This window comes from Gopherus flavomarginatus, chromosome 1, assembly GCF_025201925.1.
Source record: "Gopherus flavomarginatus isolate rGopFla2 chromosome 1, rGopFla2.mat.asm, whole genome shotgun sequence".
In the NCBI taxonomy this organism is placed as follows: Eukaryota; Metazoa; Chordata; order Testudines; family Testudinidae; genus Gopherus; species Gopherus flavomarginatus.
Window position 1 is genome coordinate 91,164,469 of NC_066617.1, and position 19,926 is coordinate 91,184,394.

Genomic DNA, 19,926 nt, shown 5'->3' on the forward strand with positions numbered 1-19,926 from the left:
ACCATCATGCACTGGGATCTCAACCCAGAATTCCAATGCGCGGGGGAGACTGCGGGAACTATGGGATAGCTATGGGATAGCTACCCACAGTGCAACGCTCCAGAAATCGATGCTAGCCTCGGACCATGGACGCACACCACCGAATTAATGTGCTTAGTGTGGCCGCGTGCACTCGACTTTATACAATCTGTTTTACAAAACCGGTTTATGTAAAATCGGAATAATCCCGTAGTGTAGACATACCCTTAGTTAACCTAGGAGTTGTGCTTCAGGATAACAGTAGAGCCACTCGATTGAGACAATATAATACGCTGTTTAAAGGGTAGCATACTGTACTAGTAAAAAGTTTAAAAACATAGAAGATGAATGGAGTACTGCAGCAACTGGGATTAGGTTCAATATTTATTCTATAAACAAAATATTTTAATCAAAATACAACTAAGATGTAGTAGTAAATAAAAACATATTTTATACTTTTGTTTTCTCCAAATCAGATGAACCAGCAAATGATATAGAACAATGAAATCAGAATTCAGGGAAAGCTATAGTGTTTATGAGCATGGATAGCTCAGAAGTTGCAGTTTGGGTGGATATAAATTAATGAAGTCTAGGGAGGTAAAAGTTTCCTAAGAGTATACTTTTAACTGAACACTAAGCAATAAAAAGACCTGGGAGTGATAACAAACATAACCAAGAACGATTTCAAATAGAAAATAAGGACGTACAATAGAAATACTGAATGGCCATAAATGACATCTTAAAGGAATGTATGATATCATCCCCTGAATAACTTATTAGACTACTAGTAGGCTGCGATACACAATGATGAACACTGGCAGTAAAAAAAGATCATTGGTGAGATATAAAAGGTACAGAATAGAACAATGATAGAAATGATAGAATGAACTGGTAAAAAAGTGTAATTAGAATAGTTCTGAATTTGATTTGAAGGCATTTTTCATGCTCTAGGTCTCCCACAGCACTTTACAAAGCACTGAGTTTGCTACTGATAGGACAGTTATTGTGAGGTCTAACATAGCATATTAAGCATTTGGTGGTAAATAACCTCTATGTCCTGGCCAACATTTCTTCTTTTACTAAAATAGACTTTGATGTTCAAGATTGTTTGTTATCGTATACTCTTTCAAAGAGTGCCAAGGTAACCTTAACTTACTATAGACATTTATCAAAAAGGTAAAGAATGAATGTCTTTCTAACAGCTCATTTGAAGAGTATGTACTGTGGATGCCATGAAACTGATAGGATTAAAGCTGTGTTGACAGAACACAAGAATCAGAGGTCATGGACCAAAGCTAAAAAATAGCTTTAAAGGAGTTTAAGAGAAATGTTCTACATAAATGTGAATAACCACATTAAAGCAATGTTAAAGGTACATATTTAAAATCACAAACAAACAATGAGAAAATGTCAAAATTAAGACTACAGTAACAATGTTGATTCGGCTCCACTGTGCATCCTGTATATTTTATAGTAAATACTGATATATTTATTATAACCTACAAGCTTAACCAGAAAAAAGGCAGGAACAGACAATGCAATATATCTGCAATACAGCCAATTAAAGTTGCTGTAAAAAATGCTATTTTTTAAATTTTCTGACTATTTGTGATTTTAACTTGCAACCCTAACATTTTAATGTACCTTTTGTCATTTCATTTATTTTGCTATTTAAAATTAAAAGGGGAAAAGGACATTGTCTTTGTTTAATTTTACTGTAAATTGTTTTCATTTACATGTGAAATTCTCAAAAAAATGTATTGAGGTGAATGGGAAGGGGGAAGAGTTAATTTCCACACTAGCAGATGGTTGTTTTTTGTTTGGCTTGAGACTATTTTTAACAGGTTTACATTGTGACAGCTCTTTTGTTACAAACACAAAGAAATATTTCCTTTTTTGAAAAAATAGTAAAAGCTGGATATTTGGAAAATATTACTGAATGTAACAAATATGCAGATACCCAATCTCAGGATCTTCAGAAAAAATGCACTCTTGTTTTGTTTTCTGTCCCTGATGATAAGACAGGCAGTGTTTTTGGACAATTTTGAAACCTGTGTGTACCAGCGTTATATTTACAATTTCCCTCATATAAATTTTCCCAGCAGACGCTCCTGCTTTGCTCATCCCTTTGCTCAAGGAAGCAGCTGTTCTTTTGCCTGTCAAAATAGGCAGCATAAATGTACGTTGTGATCTCTCAGAGTGGTCATGGGGAGATTAAGGCTTCATTAGGTATTCCTAACTCTTACCAAATTACAATGAGCATGCTCAGAATTGATTTTGAAGTCAGTCGGAGTTGAGGATGCTCTGCAACTGTCAGGAGGTACTTATACCCCAAAGGATTGTGCCTTATGTCTATATCAACTTTCAAAAAATCCTGTCTAAACCTGCCTTTGACTTCAATGGAAGTAGAGTTAGGTTAACAATTACTGTGTTTGAAAATAATATCCTAACCTCTGAAAGAAAAAATAGTGTAATGTATGAAAACACTAACTAAATAGATAATGTAAATAGACCTAAAGAGGCATCATACTCTCCTTATATTGGAGAATGCTAATAGATTATTATGATTAGCCTGACATCTATGGCTGGTTCTGCATATCATATCAACATTTATGCTTCTGCTAAGATTTTCACTTTTTAAAGTAGCAAAGCAATGGTTTGTGTTCAATACTCCCATATTTTCTGAAATAGTCACAGTTACACTAAAAAAACTGGGCAGTTTTTGCAAGCTAAGCCTTGGTCTTCTGACAACTGGGAATACACAGTTGCACAAAAAATAAATCATAGGAAAAGGCCCATGATGTTTCTGTTTTTTCAAAGTTTAGTGGACTACATTCATTACTTTGGGCTAATTCCAGAGAGATAAATGACAGTAACTGACTATTCTGAATCTAACTCCAGGAGTGAAACGTGGAGGATTCACAATACTGACCTTAGCATTATTTTCTTGTGTCTGTTAATTTAGAAATAAAATTAGCACTTATGGACTGTAACATGTATATGATCTATAGCAGGGGTAGGCAACCTATGGCACGCGTGCCGAAGGCTGCACGCAAGCTGATTTTCAGTGGCACTTACACTGCCCGATCCTGGCCACTGGTCTGGGGGGCTTTGCATTTTAATTGAATTTTAAATGAAGCTTCTTAAACATTTTAAAAACCTTATTTACTTTACATACAACAATAGTTTAGTTATATATTATAGACTTATAGAAAGAGACCTTCTAAAAATGTTAAAATGTATTACTGGCATGCGAAACCTTAAATTAGAGTGAATAAATGAAGACTCAGCACACCACTTCTGAAAGGTTGCCGATCCCTTAGCTATAGTAATATTAGAGAAATGGCATCATTGGGCCTTTGGCAAAATCCCCTTGTGTCTGTCACCTCCAGTGCTGCCTGACATTCTTCTCCCGGCCAGATACCACTTGTGGGTACTCGCTACAGCTCCCCATACTTCTAACAAGTCTAGAGGCTGTTACTGAATGAGTCCTGTCGGCACAGCAGAACGCCTGTCTTTAGGAAGTCTTACACTTGTCCCTGTGATGGGTGGAGACCCCTTGAGTTCCCACCAGACCACGGTTTGGGTTGCTTCCCTTCTCTGGCACTCAGAGTCCTTCCCTTGCTTGGGGTATACAAGAGTATAGCCGGACAAAATAAAGGTCTTTCCCTCCCCCACCCAAGGATGGGTTGGATCAAAGTAAAGAAAGGAAAATGGGAAAAAAGAGTGCTCAGTCTCTTGGGCAGTTTCTCATTCACCTTTCGGAACCCAGCTTGTTGGCAGGCTTTTTATTGTGCTAATCAGGGTTAGAGTCCATCCTTAGACACCCCTCCTCCTTTTGGTAGCTACAGATATCACTGAGGGAAAAAACTTCCAGCACCAATGCATGTGGCAAGCACACGCACCTACAATGGAATGGACATGAACAATCACTCAAAGAAGAACCAGCAGTCTCTGAGTCTTCCCCGAGTTGTCACCCCTTTCTGTGGCAGGTTTCTCTATTTTTAAGGCCAAGCAAGCCCTGAAGGTGTGCCTGGTTAGTACTGCCTGGACCCAGAACAGCTCATTGGCTTCCTTCTTTGAAGAGCTTGTTAGCTTCCTCCTCAACAGAGTGAAGGCATGCCAGATCACATATCCCACTCCTCAAGTTGTAAGGACAGTCTCCAGGCAGGTCACCTCCATCTCCTATTTCCCACAGAAAAAAAATTGACTCTAGTGTGGTCCTTTCCCACCTGATGTTGCAGTCTGATGCCGTTGGACTGTAACATGAGACACCACCATATTATATGTGGGTTCAGATCTTTCATAGTATGGAGCCAGCATAGAGGAACATGATCAATGATCAAGGACTGCCCAGCAGGAAATACCTGAGGGAATCCATGGCCCACTTAATTGATAATGCCTCCTTTTCTCTAAGTATAGGGTGGTTCCTCCGTTCCTCCACAAAATTCCCACCCCCAGGGAAGTCCTCCAAGATAGTCAGACTGACCTAAGCCATGGGAAATCCAGGGGGCAAGTTGGTTGGGAGTTGATTACCTCTCCCTTCCGTCACACTTCACCTCCATATTGGTGCACATAAAAAAATTCATTCCGCACATGGGTGGGAAAAATTAGAGGGAACACTGGGCACTGCTACTAAAATTTTCTGATCAAAGTCACATCGGATACAGGAACAGCTGAAATGAAACCTATAGGGACAATACTCAAAGAAGAAGTCAGTGTTATGCTACAAGCTTTAAGTTTACCCAGAGAAATATGGTCATAAATATTGGGCACGTGGCACTTACTTGTGTCCATTTAAAGCTGCATGGTGTAAAGCAGTGTAACCCGAACTGTCTGCGCAGTTTATATTTGGGCCTCGCCAGATGCTGTAAATAAAACACAATTGTAAAGTTATTGTTTGTAATGGCAAACAAAAATGTTTGAAAATAGGTGAAATTATAATATGAATGTAAAGATTTCTGTAATGTAAGTGGCTAATTTATCAGGCACAAATTATCTAGGTAAGGTCCCATGGGAATCAAGACTAAGGGGGAAAACAACTGAGGAGAGTTGGCAGTTTTTCAAAGGGACGCTATTAAGGGCCCAAAAGCAAGCTATTCCGATGGTTAGGAAAGATAGAAAATGTGGCAAAAGACCACCATGGCTTAACCACGAGATCTTGCGTAACCTACAAAATAAAAAGGCGTCATATAAAAAATGGAAACTAGGTCAGATTACAAAGGACGAATATAGGCAAATAACACAGGAATGCAGAGGCAAGATTAGAAAGGCAAAGGCACAAAATGAGCTCAAACTAGCTATGGGAATAAAGGGAAACAAGAAGACTTTTTATCAATACATTAGAAGCAAGAGGAAAACCAAGGACAGGGTAGTGAGGAGGGGGAGGAGGGGGAAACAGTAACGGGAGATTTGGAAATGGCAGAGATGCTTAATGACTTCTTTGTTTCGGTCTTCACTGAGAAGTCTGAAGGAATGTCCAATATAGTGAATGCTTACGGGAAGAGGGTAGGTTTAGAAGATAAAATAAAAAAAGAGCAAGTAAAAAATCACTTAGAAAAGTTAGATGCCTGCAAGTCACCAGGGCCTGATGAAATGCATCCTAGAATACTCAAGGAGTTAATAGAGGAGGTATCTGAGCCTCTAGCTATTATCTTTGGGAAATCATGGGAGACGGGGGAGATTCCAGAAGACTGGAAAAGGGCAAATATAGTGCCCATCTATAAAAAGGGAAATAAAAACAACCCAGGAAACTACAGACCAGTTAGTTTAACTTCTGTGCCAGGGAAGATAATGGAGCAAGTAATTAAAGAAATCATCTGCAAACACTTGGAAGGTGGTAAAGTGATAGGGAATAGCCAGCATGGATTTGTAAAGAACAAATCGTGTCAAACTAATCTGATAGCATTCTTTGATAGGATAACGAGCGTTGTGGATAAGGGAGAAGCGGTGGATGTGATATACCTAGACTTTAGTAAGGCATTTGATACGGTCTCGCATGATATTCTTATAGATAAACTAGGAAAGTACAATTTAGATGGGGCTACTATAAGGTGGGTGCATAATTGCTTGGATAACCGTACTCAGAGAGTAGTTATTAATGGATCTCAATCCTGCTGGAAAGGTATAACAAGTGGGGTTCCGCAGGGGTCTCTTTTGGGACCGGCTCTGTTTAATATCTTCATCAACGATTTAGATGTTGGCATAGAAAGTACGCTTATTAAGTTTGCGGACGATACCAAACTGGGAGGGATTGCAACTGCTTTGGAGGACAGGGTCAAAATTCAAAATGATCTGGACAAATTGGAGAAATGGTCTGAGGTAAACAGGATGAAGTTCAATAAAGATAAATGCAAAGTGCTCCACTTAGGAAGGAACAATCAGTTTCACACATACAGAATGGGAAGAGACTGTCTAGGAAGGAGTATGGCAGAAAGAGATCTAGGGGTCATAGTGGTCCACAAGCTTAATATGAGTCAACAGTGTGATACTGTTGCAAAAAAAGCAAACGTGATTCTGGGATGCATTAACAGGTGTGTTGTAAACAAGACATGAGAAGTCATTCTTCCGCTTTACTCTGCGCTGGTTAGGCCTCAACTGGAGCATTGTGTCCAGTTCTGGGCACCACATTTCAAGAAAGATGTGGAGAAATTGGAGAGGGTCCAGAGAAGAGCAACAAGAATGATTAAAGGTCTTGAGAACATGACCTATGAAGGAAGGCTGAAGGAATTGGGTTTGTTTAGTTTGGAAAAGAGAAGACTGAGAGGGGACATGATAGCAGTTTTCAGGTATCTAAAAGGGTGTCATCAGGAGGAGGGAGAAAACTTGTTCACCTTAGCCTCCAATGATAAAACAAGAAGCAAAGGGCTTAAACTGCAGCAAGGGAGATTTAGGTTGGACATTAGGAAAAAGTTCCTAACTTTCAGGGTAGTTAAACACTGGAATAGATTGCCTACGGAAGTTGTGGAATCTCCATCTCTGGAGATATTTAAGAGTAGGTTAGATAAATGTCTATTAGGGATGGTCTAGACAGTATTTGGTCCTGCCATGAGGGCAGGGGACTGGACTCGATGACCTCTCGAGGTCCCTTCCAGTCCTAGAATCTATGAGTCTATGAGTCTATGAAATGCCTTGTATGTGGAAAGTGACATACTGATGACATATTTATTTACAAAAATCATTTTGCATATGTTCATTTTATAGCAATCTTGAACTTCATTTAGGGCAATTCTTAATGATTAATGACTATTCTGTAATTCCAGTCAGATCTCTTCTTCCAGTAATAAGGTTCTGTTACTTGGAATTCTCTAATGAATATATTGAGTTACACTGTGATTTCATATACACCAGTTTTTCACCAGTATAACTTTGTTGACTTCAGTTCAGTTACTCCTAATTTATACTAGTGTGAGATTAGTTGTTGCCAATACCTTTAAAGAGATACTGTCAATTTAAAAATCACACTCTGCCTGCTATATGTACTTCTTGTTTTTACAAATAACCCCTAAGATTATATAACCAAAAAACCAGTAAAAAATGTTTTCTCTATTTATTCAGCATGCTAACTTTGTGCATTTGACAATAATTTGTGTATAGTCAGCTTCATTATTTGTCCTTTACAGTCAGTTTCCCTGTTGATTACCTGTTATTCACAAAACAATATGGGGGAGGACTTTTTTTAAAGTAAGAAAATATGATTGTAAAACTACAAAAATCAATGCAGTACCTGAAAGTACTTTCAATTCATTTTTAATTGATTAAATTTCAAACTATGTCCCTTTAAATTGTGGAAGCATTTAGTATTATATTACTTTATACAATACAGATTTTTCAAAAATTAATGTTTTAACTTTCAGTGCATGGAATTATGAAACTTAAGCAGCTGTCCTGGTTCATATTAAGTATGAACATAATTTTCAGCCTTCATAGACAAACAATAGTCTTGCTTTATTTCCTTAGGGAATTATGTGCTGTGTTTTCAAAGAAAATGGTCTGAAGCAATTCGGTTTAAAAAACAAATTCTGCATTTGTAATGATCAGATTCACCAGACATGGCTGTAGAAATGGCTAGATGTGTCTAAGATATTTTTTTAAAATACTCTTATATTAAGGTCTGTATTTGTTGACTAGAGATTATCTATTTCCATATTTCAGTCTTTTTTCAGTATTTGTGCCTGAATGATTAGTTAGTTCCAAATTATAAATAATTGTATTTTTCCAAGAAGAATATTATAGCCATTCTGTATAAATGGCACCATACATTATGGACAGTTTGATTCTATGCTAAATACTTCACCTCCCACTGAAATCAATAGGAATTGAGGACACACAGCCCCTTGCAGGTTCAGGCTTTAAATGTCTTCTTGGAAGTTATTATGAAGCAAAATCTATTTCTTGGTGTCTTTCAAGAATTATAAAGGTGTATTTCAATTTTCCTATGTTCTAACATAATACATACAAAGCACTATGTCTATTCTTTTTTACCCAGAGATTCTCACTGTGTGTCCAATAATAGGAACTCCAGCCGCTTTGAAAATGTTACTCAATATGTCATGAGAGCAACTTGCAGCTATAAGAGTCACCTTTCTCTCTGGAGCCTTAAATTAAAATAGTTAATTTCAGCTTTCTGAAGAAGGAAGAATTGAAAGGAATTTTGGCATATTAAAAAATTGACAAAATAAACATTATTAGATGCTAATTCCTTTCTTCTAAAGATGACATATCCACTAATTTGTCACTGATGACTGTACTTAGGCTTAGCCTCCAGACAAATCAAAGAACAAAAATTGTTGCCATTCAATAGAAAAAAGAGGGAGTATTTCAAATTCAATGCTATGTAGAAAAGACCGGACCAAAAATTGTTTTCATCTCAACCTATTTGATTCCTTATTTTTATGGTGTCAATTCAATAAATAGTTGTTCGAGGGATATTAACTTTTCCGCTTTTTTGCTTTATTACTTTCCCTGAAAGTTATCTTTCATTGCTTATTACTTTGCTTTAGAGACAACTGATGAATGATGGAATAATTTAAAAACAAATTTAATTTCTCTTCTCTGAAATCAACACATTCATTAGGCCAAATATATCCTTAAAAGGGTGGAGGATGATTAGTAACTATATTTTTACAGCTATGAATATAGTATTTAATATTTTACTGTTTTTAGTTTATACAACACTGAAAGAACATATTCAAAATACAGCTAAATCTAGAATTATTATTAAGGCCTTTATTCTGAAAACATTTAAACATGTCCTTATATTTAAGTACATATGTATTTTAAGTACTTGAAATCCATAACTATTGTACAAACTATGTACTTTAAATACAAAACTATGGACGTCAATAGGACTATTCACACACTTAAAGTAAAGCACATGTTTGTTTGTAGGATCAGGGCCTATATTGTTAAGGCCAGATTGTGTACCAAGGGCCATAGCTAAAGTTTTCAAAAGTACAGTTGACCAGAGGACAATAATTCCATTTTGCAATGATGTCAAGGTTACATATTTTTTGTTCTGGAATGGAATTGAAACAAAACCTTTCAAACATTTTTGTGAAATGAAATTGTATCAAAAAGTCTGGTTTTGGATTGAAAAGGTCAGGTTTTCAAGTCAGGTCTCAGAACATCTCTTGCTCTCTCTCTCCAAGTGCCTTCAGAGCTGGGAGACCAGAGAACAGCAGCTGCTGGCTGGGCGCCAAACTCTGAAGGCAGCACCACCGCCAGCAGCAGCAGAGAAGTAAGGGTGGCATGGTATGGTATTGCTACCCTTACTTCTGTGCTGCTGCTGCTGCTGGTGGTGGCACTGCCTTCAGAGCTGGGTGCCCAGAGAGCCACCACCACTCCCCACTCTGCCTTCAGAGCTGGCTGGCTGTATATGTACTTGTGTGTCAGGAGTGGGGTGGGGATGTAAACGACTACAGGTACAACGAAGGGGGATACGATCAAATAAGTTTGAGAACCACTATATTAGGTCATGTGGAGAGACTCTTTCTTTAAATACATTTTCAGCAGTAAATTATTCATACTGTAGATGTCAGAGATGCCAACCTTGCTCTGAAACTTTTAGGGCTGTTTAAGAAAAAAAATAGGGAGGAATTAGGGAGGTGGCTTGGACCTCTCTCTCTCCCCCCTTTCTTCTCTCCTTCTTTTCCCCTGCAGAAACCAGGACCTCTCTGCCCCAGTCCCCTCCTCTCTCACTTCCCTTGTCCCTGGAGAAACCAGGATTTCTCCCCGCTCCTCTCCCCTCCCCTCTCTGTATGTTGCTGGGGGGGCAGGTCTGGGCTCCCTCCCCCATTGTGCCGCTGACCCTCACCTCCAAAAACGGAGGAGAGGATCGGCCCTGGGATGCCTCTCTCCTATGCCACCGAAGGACCTTAATTACTTTGGCCAGTCCTGGGCCTTGGCCATTTTCCTGGGATGATCCTAATCCTCTTCTTCCTCATCTCTCATGTTCCCACTTTTCTCTTCTGCCACTGCCTCCTCCTGCCCCTCTGGCTTCTCCTCTCCTGCAGACTGCACAGTGAGGGTCTGACAGGAAGCAAGCTGTGGCAATTGTCAATGTGGCTTGGGCTGCTGGTTTTACTAGCCACAGGATGCATGTTGTGCTCTAACTGCCCCCTGTGGACCTTGGAGGCATATGCGATGTACCTAGAGCATGTTAACATAGTCCAGCAGGGTCCACATAGGGCAGTTGTTGAGCAACACCAAGGACTGTGGAAAATTAGGGAGGGATGGCATCTCTGAAATATATATTTTCTCTTCCTTCCCCTGTCAGGATCACTTCTGGGAAAAAAGGAAAATGGTTACAATCTGAACCAGTTCATTCCAAATGCTGTCATTTATTGATTTATTTATCTTTGGTCTTCTGAAAAGCAATATTGAAAGTAATGCAGCAGTTAAAATAATCTGCAATAGATTCCTTCCCCTTTTAATTAAAGGTTCTCTTAAAAATAGAATTATCTTTCTAAAAGGAATTAACTTGGATTCAAGCCTATTGGCCTTCATGTTTCCCATAGGATTTTTGACTAGTTGCAGAAGGCATGAAATATTTGGGAGAAACGCCTACGTCTCCTTCCTCATGGGTGGAAGGATCTTCAAGGACAAGATATTAATAATCCTTGGGGTCTTTGTCTTGACTAACATTCTAATGAGAAGTTAAACTCCTCTACATCTACAGCAGTTTGATGCTAACACAATCCGTGCACACTTTGAACTAAGAGAGGAACATCCTCTGACAAAGGGGAGGTTAAGACTGAGAGACTAGAATTGCTGGGCAGTAGCACTGGTGTTTGGAAACCTTCCCTTGCACAGACAGGCATGCTATAGTGGCTTTACAACCATGTCATATCTAGGCCACTTTTCTCCCTTAATACTGACCTAGTGCTTCAGGATTTTAAAGCCATTTGTATTGTTCACTGGCATGATGGCGGCATGAGATATTATTAGACCTCTCTTCTGTACTGCTTTTGGGACCACTCTCAGTACAACCAATAAGGTGGAAACCTAGGCTAAACTGCCATGACACACACAGGGAGGAACCTTGAAGGGGAAAATTTTACCTTTACCTTTTCCTGAACATTCCAACTATTTGGATGTCTGCTGGTACAGGCATGCTGGTGGTATGGGCTAGATTGATTTGCTTTGCTGCTGAGAAAAGCCAGTGAAAGGAGTGGTTAAATGGCAGGCTGGGTTAGGCTGTATTGACACACTCACAGACCCAAAATTTATGGAACTTGTGGGAATACAGAAGGTCCACTAGCACAGGTAAGCTAGTGTGATGGCTACACTACTTTTGCTATACTCCTGTACAAAGCCTGTGGAAGATGTGATAACATGGTGGGTTGAGTAGAGCCACACTGTTGGAGGGAGCCAGAAAGAATGTATTCTACTGGTGCAGGCCAGCTCTTGCTATTGGTCAGATCACTCTGCTATGTTGCTGAAGGAAGCCCAAGGGAAGTGTGGTGACATGACAGGCTAGCTTAGGCTGTACGGCACTGACACACATAGATACTGAGGGGGCCAGAATTAGTGCTGATTCAGCACAGAGGATCTTCAGGATGCCCTAAAAGGAAGGTCAAAAGGCTCCAATTACTGAAAATCTAATTCATTTGATGTTTCCAGCAGTCTGTGAGTGGAAATTCTCACACTCTAAAGCTCTTTGGTGTGTCCAGTAGTTAGTTTAAAGCTGTTCTCAGAGTTAGAGTAAACAGTGCAGGACAGCAGTGCTGCAGCAGTCAAGCAGAGGAAATCGTATTTCAAAGAAGGAAGGGGAGGAGCATAAATTGCCTTCCTTGTGAAATTAGCAAGTCTAACCTATGAATAGTGACAAAACCAGTGGATACCAATATATGAGAAGCATTTAATAGATTATGTCTTATGGAATACAACCTTTTGTCTCTAAAGGGAATGTGAAACAAATCAAGTTACCACTCAGTCTCCAGGAAAGAATATTCCTTGATAGAAGAATGAGTCTTTAAGTGTGTTTGTATTTAATACTATTCAAACTTGCTAGTCCAAATTTCTTCTGTGCATTTAGCAAACAGAAATTTTTCACAGGGTTTTATAAACATTAGTAAAGTCTGGAAAATCTTGCTGTTAACTAATTTAAGAGTGAGTTTTATGAAATGTATTGAGCCTGTCCTAGTACTTTTAAAATATAATGAAATTGTAGTTTTATTTTAAGAAGCAAATGTCCTTTTTGCAGACTTTACTTTTTTCAAGGAAGTAAAGCTTTAATTGATGCTGAATAAAAGCTGTGTAATTGAATCCAACAATGAATTTCTCCTATTAACTATTTCCTGAAGAGAAGCAAAAAGGAACTTAATTGTGTTTCTTGTGCTGCTTCAACTGCATTGGCAGAAATATGAAGACTTTTGATGGCATTTACTCTTAGTGTAAACAGAATTGATCTTTTCAAGCAGATGTAAAATATTAACCAAAAAATCTTTTTTTAAGGCTGAATAAATTAAATTAAAATGAACACCACCACAAAACCCAACAACCTTGCATTTCTAGAATGTTAAAGTTGCAAGAAAAGCATTCGAGATAGGAAATTCCAAAAGTTAAAGCTGATTTAACCATTTTAACTGAGCCATATCACAAATCCTGTATATATTAATACACCAGAAAATCTTCATTGTGAAGTAAGTGTCGCTACACATGCAACATACCTAACACAAAAGCAAGGAAATTAGAAGTTAAGCCACATAACACTATACTCTATACTCCTCCACACACAGGTCTGCACCTTGCCATACTCCTGAGGGCATTCTGTGCCAAAAAATTATAAATTCTGCATCAAAAAATTAAAAATTCTGCACACGGGATTTTAAAATTCTGCAAAATTCTGTAAATTTTATTTCTCAAATAAATGTGCAGGCTCTATCATGGCATTGGAGAGCACAGAGCACTGGCTGTACAGAGGTGGGAGATCACTGTGCAGCTCCCACCCAGGACACGGACTCAGCGGTGAGGATGCACACAACCGTGACACACCGCAAGGACTGGTCCTGCTCCAGAAACACCCCACAGGGGGGCCTGCCCCTCTGTGCCAGGTGCACCAGATGTGGGGATGCAGGCTCAGCAAGGAGGGATCCAAGTGTGGAGGGGCTTTGTGTGGGGGAATCCAGGTGTGCGTTGAGAGGGTTCTGTATGGGGGATTCTGGGTGTGGGCAGCTCAGTGGGGGATTCTGGATGCACAAGAGATTGTTGTGGAGTTCTGGGTGCAATGGTAATGGGACTCTGCAGGGGGGTCCAGGTGAAGGTGGTTGAGGCTCAGCAGGTGGGGTATGAGTGTGGAGGGATAAAGCTTGGGAGGTGGGTGTCAGTTTGGAGAGCTCAGTGGGGTACTCCAGATGCTGCGAAATAGGGCTCAGTGGGGTGGGAATCCAGGGTTGGGACTCATTAGGGTAGGGATCAGGGTGCAGGTGGCTCGTTGGGGTGGTCCAGGTACAGTGGGAGTGAGGCTTGTCAGGAGGAGTTCTGGGTGTGGTGGGACTGAGGCTCAGCGGGAGGGTCTGGGTATGAGGGGATCTGGATGCATGGGAGTTGGGTGTATGGAGGAGCAGCTCCCTGTACAGAAATCCCTCCCCCTGCATCTTAGGAGTGATAGATGCAGGAAGTGCAGGGAGGGGCAGCTTCCTACATCCAAGGGAGAAATCTAGGGGGGGTTCTGACACAGCCCCAGATACTTTGCAGCCAAGGCAAGAGAAAGTCCTGTCCTCCCCAGATGGGAATAGCAGATGAGCCGGCGCAGGACAGGAGGCACCAGTCGGGTCTTCCCCAGTCCCGCCCCCTGCCCCACAGTGATTTACATCTCTGCCAGCTGTCCTGCACATCCAAAACATACTGCTGGGGAGGGCCGTATGACCACTCTTGTGTCTTCCCTTTGCTTCCCCATCAGAAAGTCATTTTTCTGCAGGGAAGCAAAGAAATCTGTGGGGAACATAAATTCTGTGCATGTGCAGTGGTGTAGAATTCTACCAGGCGTAATTACCATTACCACAACCCACCATACAGTACAGACTATACATCACAGCTTGAATCTGTCCCCTCAGCAGAAACCCCTTAACTATACTAACTTCTCCCAACTCTAGTAGTTGTGGGTGCTTTGGTAGTAGTTTTGTGTGCTGGGAGTGAGTAGTTTGGTGAACACAATGATGAAAGGCTGGCATTCCTAGGGGGACAGTTATGGTTGTGGCGCATAGTACTACAATTTTTAGCTACTATCTGTAGAACGGGCAAAAATTTTCCCTTAGACTATGAGGTGCATTTGGAGAACTGGATGGCTGAGCAGAGAATTCCTGTGAAGAACAAAATGACTAAATGTGGTTGAGAGGGAATTATTCTGTTTATATTCTTACATTGTATTGTCATTTCAACAAGGCCAAATGTGAAGTCAGACATCTAGAAATAAAGAATGCAGGACATACTTTCAGGATGAGAGACTATTCTGGGAAGCAGTATCTCTGAAAAAGACTTGTGGGTCATGGTGGATAATCAGCAGCTGATCATGAGCTCTCAGTGTGATGTAATAGCCAAAAAGTCTAATGGGATCCTTGGATGTATAAACAGGGTTATATTGAGTAAGAGTACAGAGGTTATATTACCTCTATATTTGGCACCAGTACAACTGCTATTGTAAAACAGTGTCCATTTCTGGTGTCCACACTTCAAGAAGGATGTTGAAAAACTGATAAAGGTTCAGAGAAGTGTCTTGAGAATGATTAAAGGACTGGAAAACATGCCTTAATGACAAAGACCCAAGGAGTTCAATCTATGTGTCTTATCAAAGAGAAAGTTAAGCAATGACTTGATCACAATCTATACATTCCTACATAAGAACAGAAATTTGATAATAGAGGGGTCTTCAATCAGGAAGACAAGAAATAATTGTTGACAGTTGAAGTTAGATAAATTTAGACTACAATAAAATAAAGTACAGAATTTTATCAGTGAGTGTAATTAAATATTGGAACAACTTACCAAATGTTCTGGTAGATTCTTAATTATTAGAAAATTTTAATTTATGATTGGATGTTTTTCCTAAAAGATATGCTCTAATTCAAATGGGAATTAATTCAGAGAAGCCTGTGTTTTCCAGCAGGCAGACTAGATTACCATAACGGTCTCTTCTGGTTTTATAATCTATGAACCTACACCAAAAAAACAAACAAAAAAAACCACTGTACACTTCCCCCTAGTGTGCAGGGGACCATGACAACAATGAGATATGTCCTCTCTCATGTTAGCTGGACCTCCCAGCTAGCATTCAAGAGAGTTCTAGGTCCATATAAGGCCCTACGGTTGCACAGCTACACTTGCAGGGAAAGAGGTAATATTAAAATGTGGACAGTAAATGAATTTTCAGAGATGAGTGTAAAATAATGAAAGTGCCCATATTCTTCAATATCATAACAGTTTGCAAGTTGGCATTCTCAGCTCTGGCACTAATCTAATCTTCACAATGTCCAAATATTTCAGAGACTGTCATTTGATAAGAGTAGAATGGAACTGGAATTCAAGCTGTGTCTTTCACCATGTTTCATTCTCAGTTGACTGCTAAAGCTTTCACAGTTTCACTGAAAGATGTTGTGACAGCTTGAAAATCATGATCACAACCAGTCCTGTGGGTTTCACATGGGTATGTTGATGTTTGCAGCATTTTACTGACACATGACTTACACCAGGGGTAGGCAACCTATGGCATGGGTGCCGAAGGTGGCACACGAGCTGATTTTCAGTGGCACTCACACTGCCCAGGTCCTGGTCACCAGTTCGGGGAGCTCTGCATTTTAATTTAATTTTAAATGAAGCTTCTTAAACATTTTAAAAGCCTTATTTAGTTTACATACAACAATAGTTTAGTTATGTACTATAGACTTATAAAAATGTTAAAATGTATGACTGGCACACGAAACCTTAAATTTAGAGTGAATAAATGAAGATTCGGCATACCACTTCTGAAAGGTTGCCGACACCTGACTTACACTCTTACTAACTCACTATTCTCACCAAGTTGCTCACTTCCTTTATGAGTTACAGTCAAATCAAATCCAATGTACTTCCAACTATGAATACATTGTATAGGTCATACTGGAGATAAACGTATGAAAGAAATTGGTTAGCCCACAGTGAATAGCAGTTTTTTCACTGCTTTTATTTGTTCTTTAGAGGCAGTCACTTCATTCACCCTTGTGGAAAGGACCCAAACAAGGACCTATGCACCACTTTATTAATTATTATTTACTGTAAAGCCTATGAACCCCCACTGAGTTAGGCACTGTACAAACAGAATTATGGATAGTCCATGCCCCCGAATATTTACAATCTAAATAGACTACACAAAAGGTAAAATAAAAGGATATAAAGAGATAAGCAGAATTACAGAGAAAAGGTTTGCAAAAATCATGTTAGTTCCATGTTGCTGGGGGTTTTATAGGGGAGGCAGGAAGCTTGATAGCAGGTTGTTTTATTTTATAATTCTTTTGGCTGGGGTTTTGTTAGGAGAGAATTAGGTAAACAGAAGGACAAAGGAAGGGAGAGGAAACCTAGAATACAGAGGTTGTAAGTGGACTAACGCAGAAGAGAAGAGGGAGGGAAGGAAGGAAAGAGGGGAGCATGGAGGACGGGTGGAGTGAGGCTGAGGTAAAAAGACTGTGAGGTAGCTGGAGCAAACAGGCAATCAGCACAGGAATAAGAATGTTCAGAGTAAATGCTGTAGAAAGCAGTCCAGTGACAACATCAGTAGTCAGTAGTCCCTGCTGAGATTGCTCACTAGATTGCTCTTGCCAGCTTAAGTTTCTCTGGTCCCTGGGTCTAGTTCCTCCATGGAATTACTTTCTTCTTTGACCCACATGGCTAGGAAGAGGAAGGTGGCACTTCACGTGTCAATGCCCCTGCACATTACTGGGTCTGAGTTTATTATGTGGCAGGGATGGCTCCGGTTGTGCCTCATGTGTCCCTAACCCCTAATACTGTAGTATCTGCTGAGGCTGCTCCTTGAGTCCCAATTAAGACCTTAAATGGAGGGATAAGGTGGTGCATAGAGACATGGAACTAGTGAATTTCAACCCTAGACCTCATCCTGCTGCTACTGTCAAAAACCCCATCAGCTTCAATGGGAGAAGGTTAAGGCCCTTCATTTGTCCATTTTTTCACAGGACAAAAGACACATGGATTTCTTTTATTGCTAGAATTATGACCCATATTTTCAAATGTGTATGTTCACTTTTGCATACACCTGATGTGCAGACCCAAGTTAGGGTCACATGAGTGCGTAGTTATGTGCCTCCAAAAATTTCTGATTTGCACATGCTCATTTCATATTTGCAGCCACACAAGTTGGGCACACACAAGAATGTGCACACGATTTGAAGAGCACTTTTGAAAATATGGACCTTTCTGCATGTTATACACACCATCAAATTATTAAAATGCAAAACCATAATTTTCTCTCACTGTGATGAAATGTCCACTAGCTCCTATCCCTCTTTTATTTGATACATAGATACCACATGCTCCACAATTAAGATGACCATATTTCCCTATGCTGAATGCGGGAAACCTGGTATAATTACTCATATTCAAGCGAGTTCAATGGCAATCAATCAGAACTATGCAGTACAAATGTTCAAATTAACATCAAGTTGACTGAATCCCCATTAAAAAGAAATACTGCATAGTTGGCTTCTTTTTATTTACCTTCTTATCTTTATCAAGCATTCTTAAAACTATAATACCCACCTGACAGAGCGAGATGAGTACCTAGAATTCACCTACTACAGGACAGGCCCAACAAGGAACATAACAGAACACCACTTGTCATCATGTATGGCCCCCAGCTAAAACCTCTCCAGCACATCATCAACGATCTACAATCTATCCTGGAAAACGATCCCGCACTCTCACAGACCTTTGTAAGTAAGGACTGGCCTGCCTCCCGACAGCCCCACAACATGAAGCAAACACTCACCAGCAACTACACACCACACCACAGAAACATTAACCCAGGAACCAATCTCCGTAACAAACCCCATTGCCTACTCTGTCCCCATATCTACTCTAGCAACACCATCAGAAGACCCAACCACATGAGCCACAGCATCAGGTGATCATTCACCGGCACATCTACTAATGTGATATATGCCATCATGTGCCAGCAATGCTCCTCTGCCATGTACATTGGCCAGACTGGAAAGTCTCTACATAAAAGAGTAAATGGACACAAATCAGACATCAGGAATGGTTACATTCAAAACAGTAGAACACTTCAATCTCCCTGGACATTCTACAACAGATTTAAAAGTAGCCATACTTCAACAAAAAAACTTCAAAGAGAAACTGCAGAGCTACAATTCATTTGCAAATTTAATACCATTAATTTGGGCTTGAATAGGGACTGGGAGTGGCTGGCTTACTACAAAAGCAATTTTCCCTTTCTTTGTATTGACACCTCATCCACCTTCATTGAATTGGCCCTGTCAACACTGGTTCTCCACTTGTAAGGTAACTCCCTTCTCTTCATGTGTCAGTATATTTATGCCTGCATCCGTAATTTTCACTCCATGCATATGAAGAAGTGGGTTTTTTTACCCACAAAAGCTTATGCCCAAATAAATCTGTTAGTCTTTAAGGCTTTAGGGTTCACACGGGGAGGGATGACACACACCCCTCTCCCCCCCACACACACATGGGGAAAGGTGACACACACACACTCCCATACACTTCTCTCATACAGAGTTTTGACCAAACAACCAACCCGACTCTCCCTGCCCAGCGCTCTCCACCCTCCATGCCTGCCTGGGCCCCCAGGACAGACCCATCTCTCCTGGCACCTGGTGCCACATCTTCCCAAGGCAACACGTGGGGAGCATGCAGAGTCACATTACTCCAGATTTATGCCAGGATTCACACCAGAATGTGGCCAGCAACAGCCTTTTGGCACTGTACGGAGGGAAGGGACAGGAACTGATTCCAGTTACAGGGGAGAAGGAGTGGAGCAAGGGATGACCTGGCCCGTGTCTTTGCAGAGCTCACCTCTTCTTTTCTCTTCCCATCCCGACCCGTGGCTGGAAGCAGCTTGTTCCTTCTTGCCTACACAGTTTCAAAAGGCAGCTAACACCTCCAGGTCACTGCTGGCCACCAACGTAAGTCAGCTGCCTCATGTCACCCCTGGCCACAGTGTGGGCAGGAAGGGGTTAATCTCTAAGAATGCATTGTTCACCAGGGCCCAGGGAACCTGACTGCAAGGGCTTCAGCGAACTATCCAGAGAGGCGGCTCAGTAGGGAAGGGTGCCTACAGGACAGAGCAGCCCCATGTTCCCTGGGGCCAGGACCCAGGGTGGAGGGTGAAGAGAGTGGTAAGCTCTTGCCCCGAGGTCTGCTGTGGAGCCTGCAGGTTTGGGG

The 19,926-nt window shown here is 40.6% G+C and overlaps 1 protein-coding gene across 9 annotated transcripts in view; it reads right to left on the reverse strand.

The window, feature by feature from the left end:
• ANKS1B (ankyrin repeat and sterile alpha motif domain containing 1B) overlaps positions 1-19,926 on the reverse strand; it is a 746,271-nt gene that overhangs the window by 636,749 nt on the left and 89,596 nt on the right. For all 9 annotated transcript variants that reach the window (XM_050934354.1, XM_050934390.1, XM_050934374.1 and 6 more), the window contains exon 2: positions 4,806-4,886. Coding sequence is in view for 8 of the 9 variants with exons in the window: in XM_050934390.1 (XP_050790347.1) it covers positions 4,806-4,886 (81 nt within the window). In the remaining variant the exon portion in view is untranslated. The remainder of the gene's footprint in view (positions 1-4,805; positions 4,887-19,926) is intronic.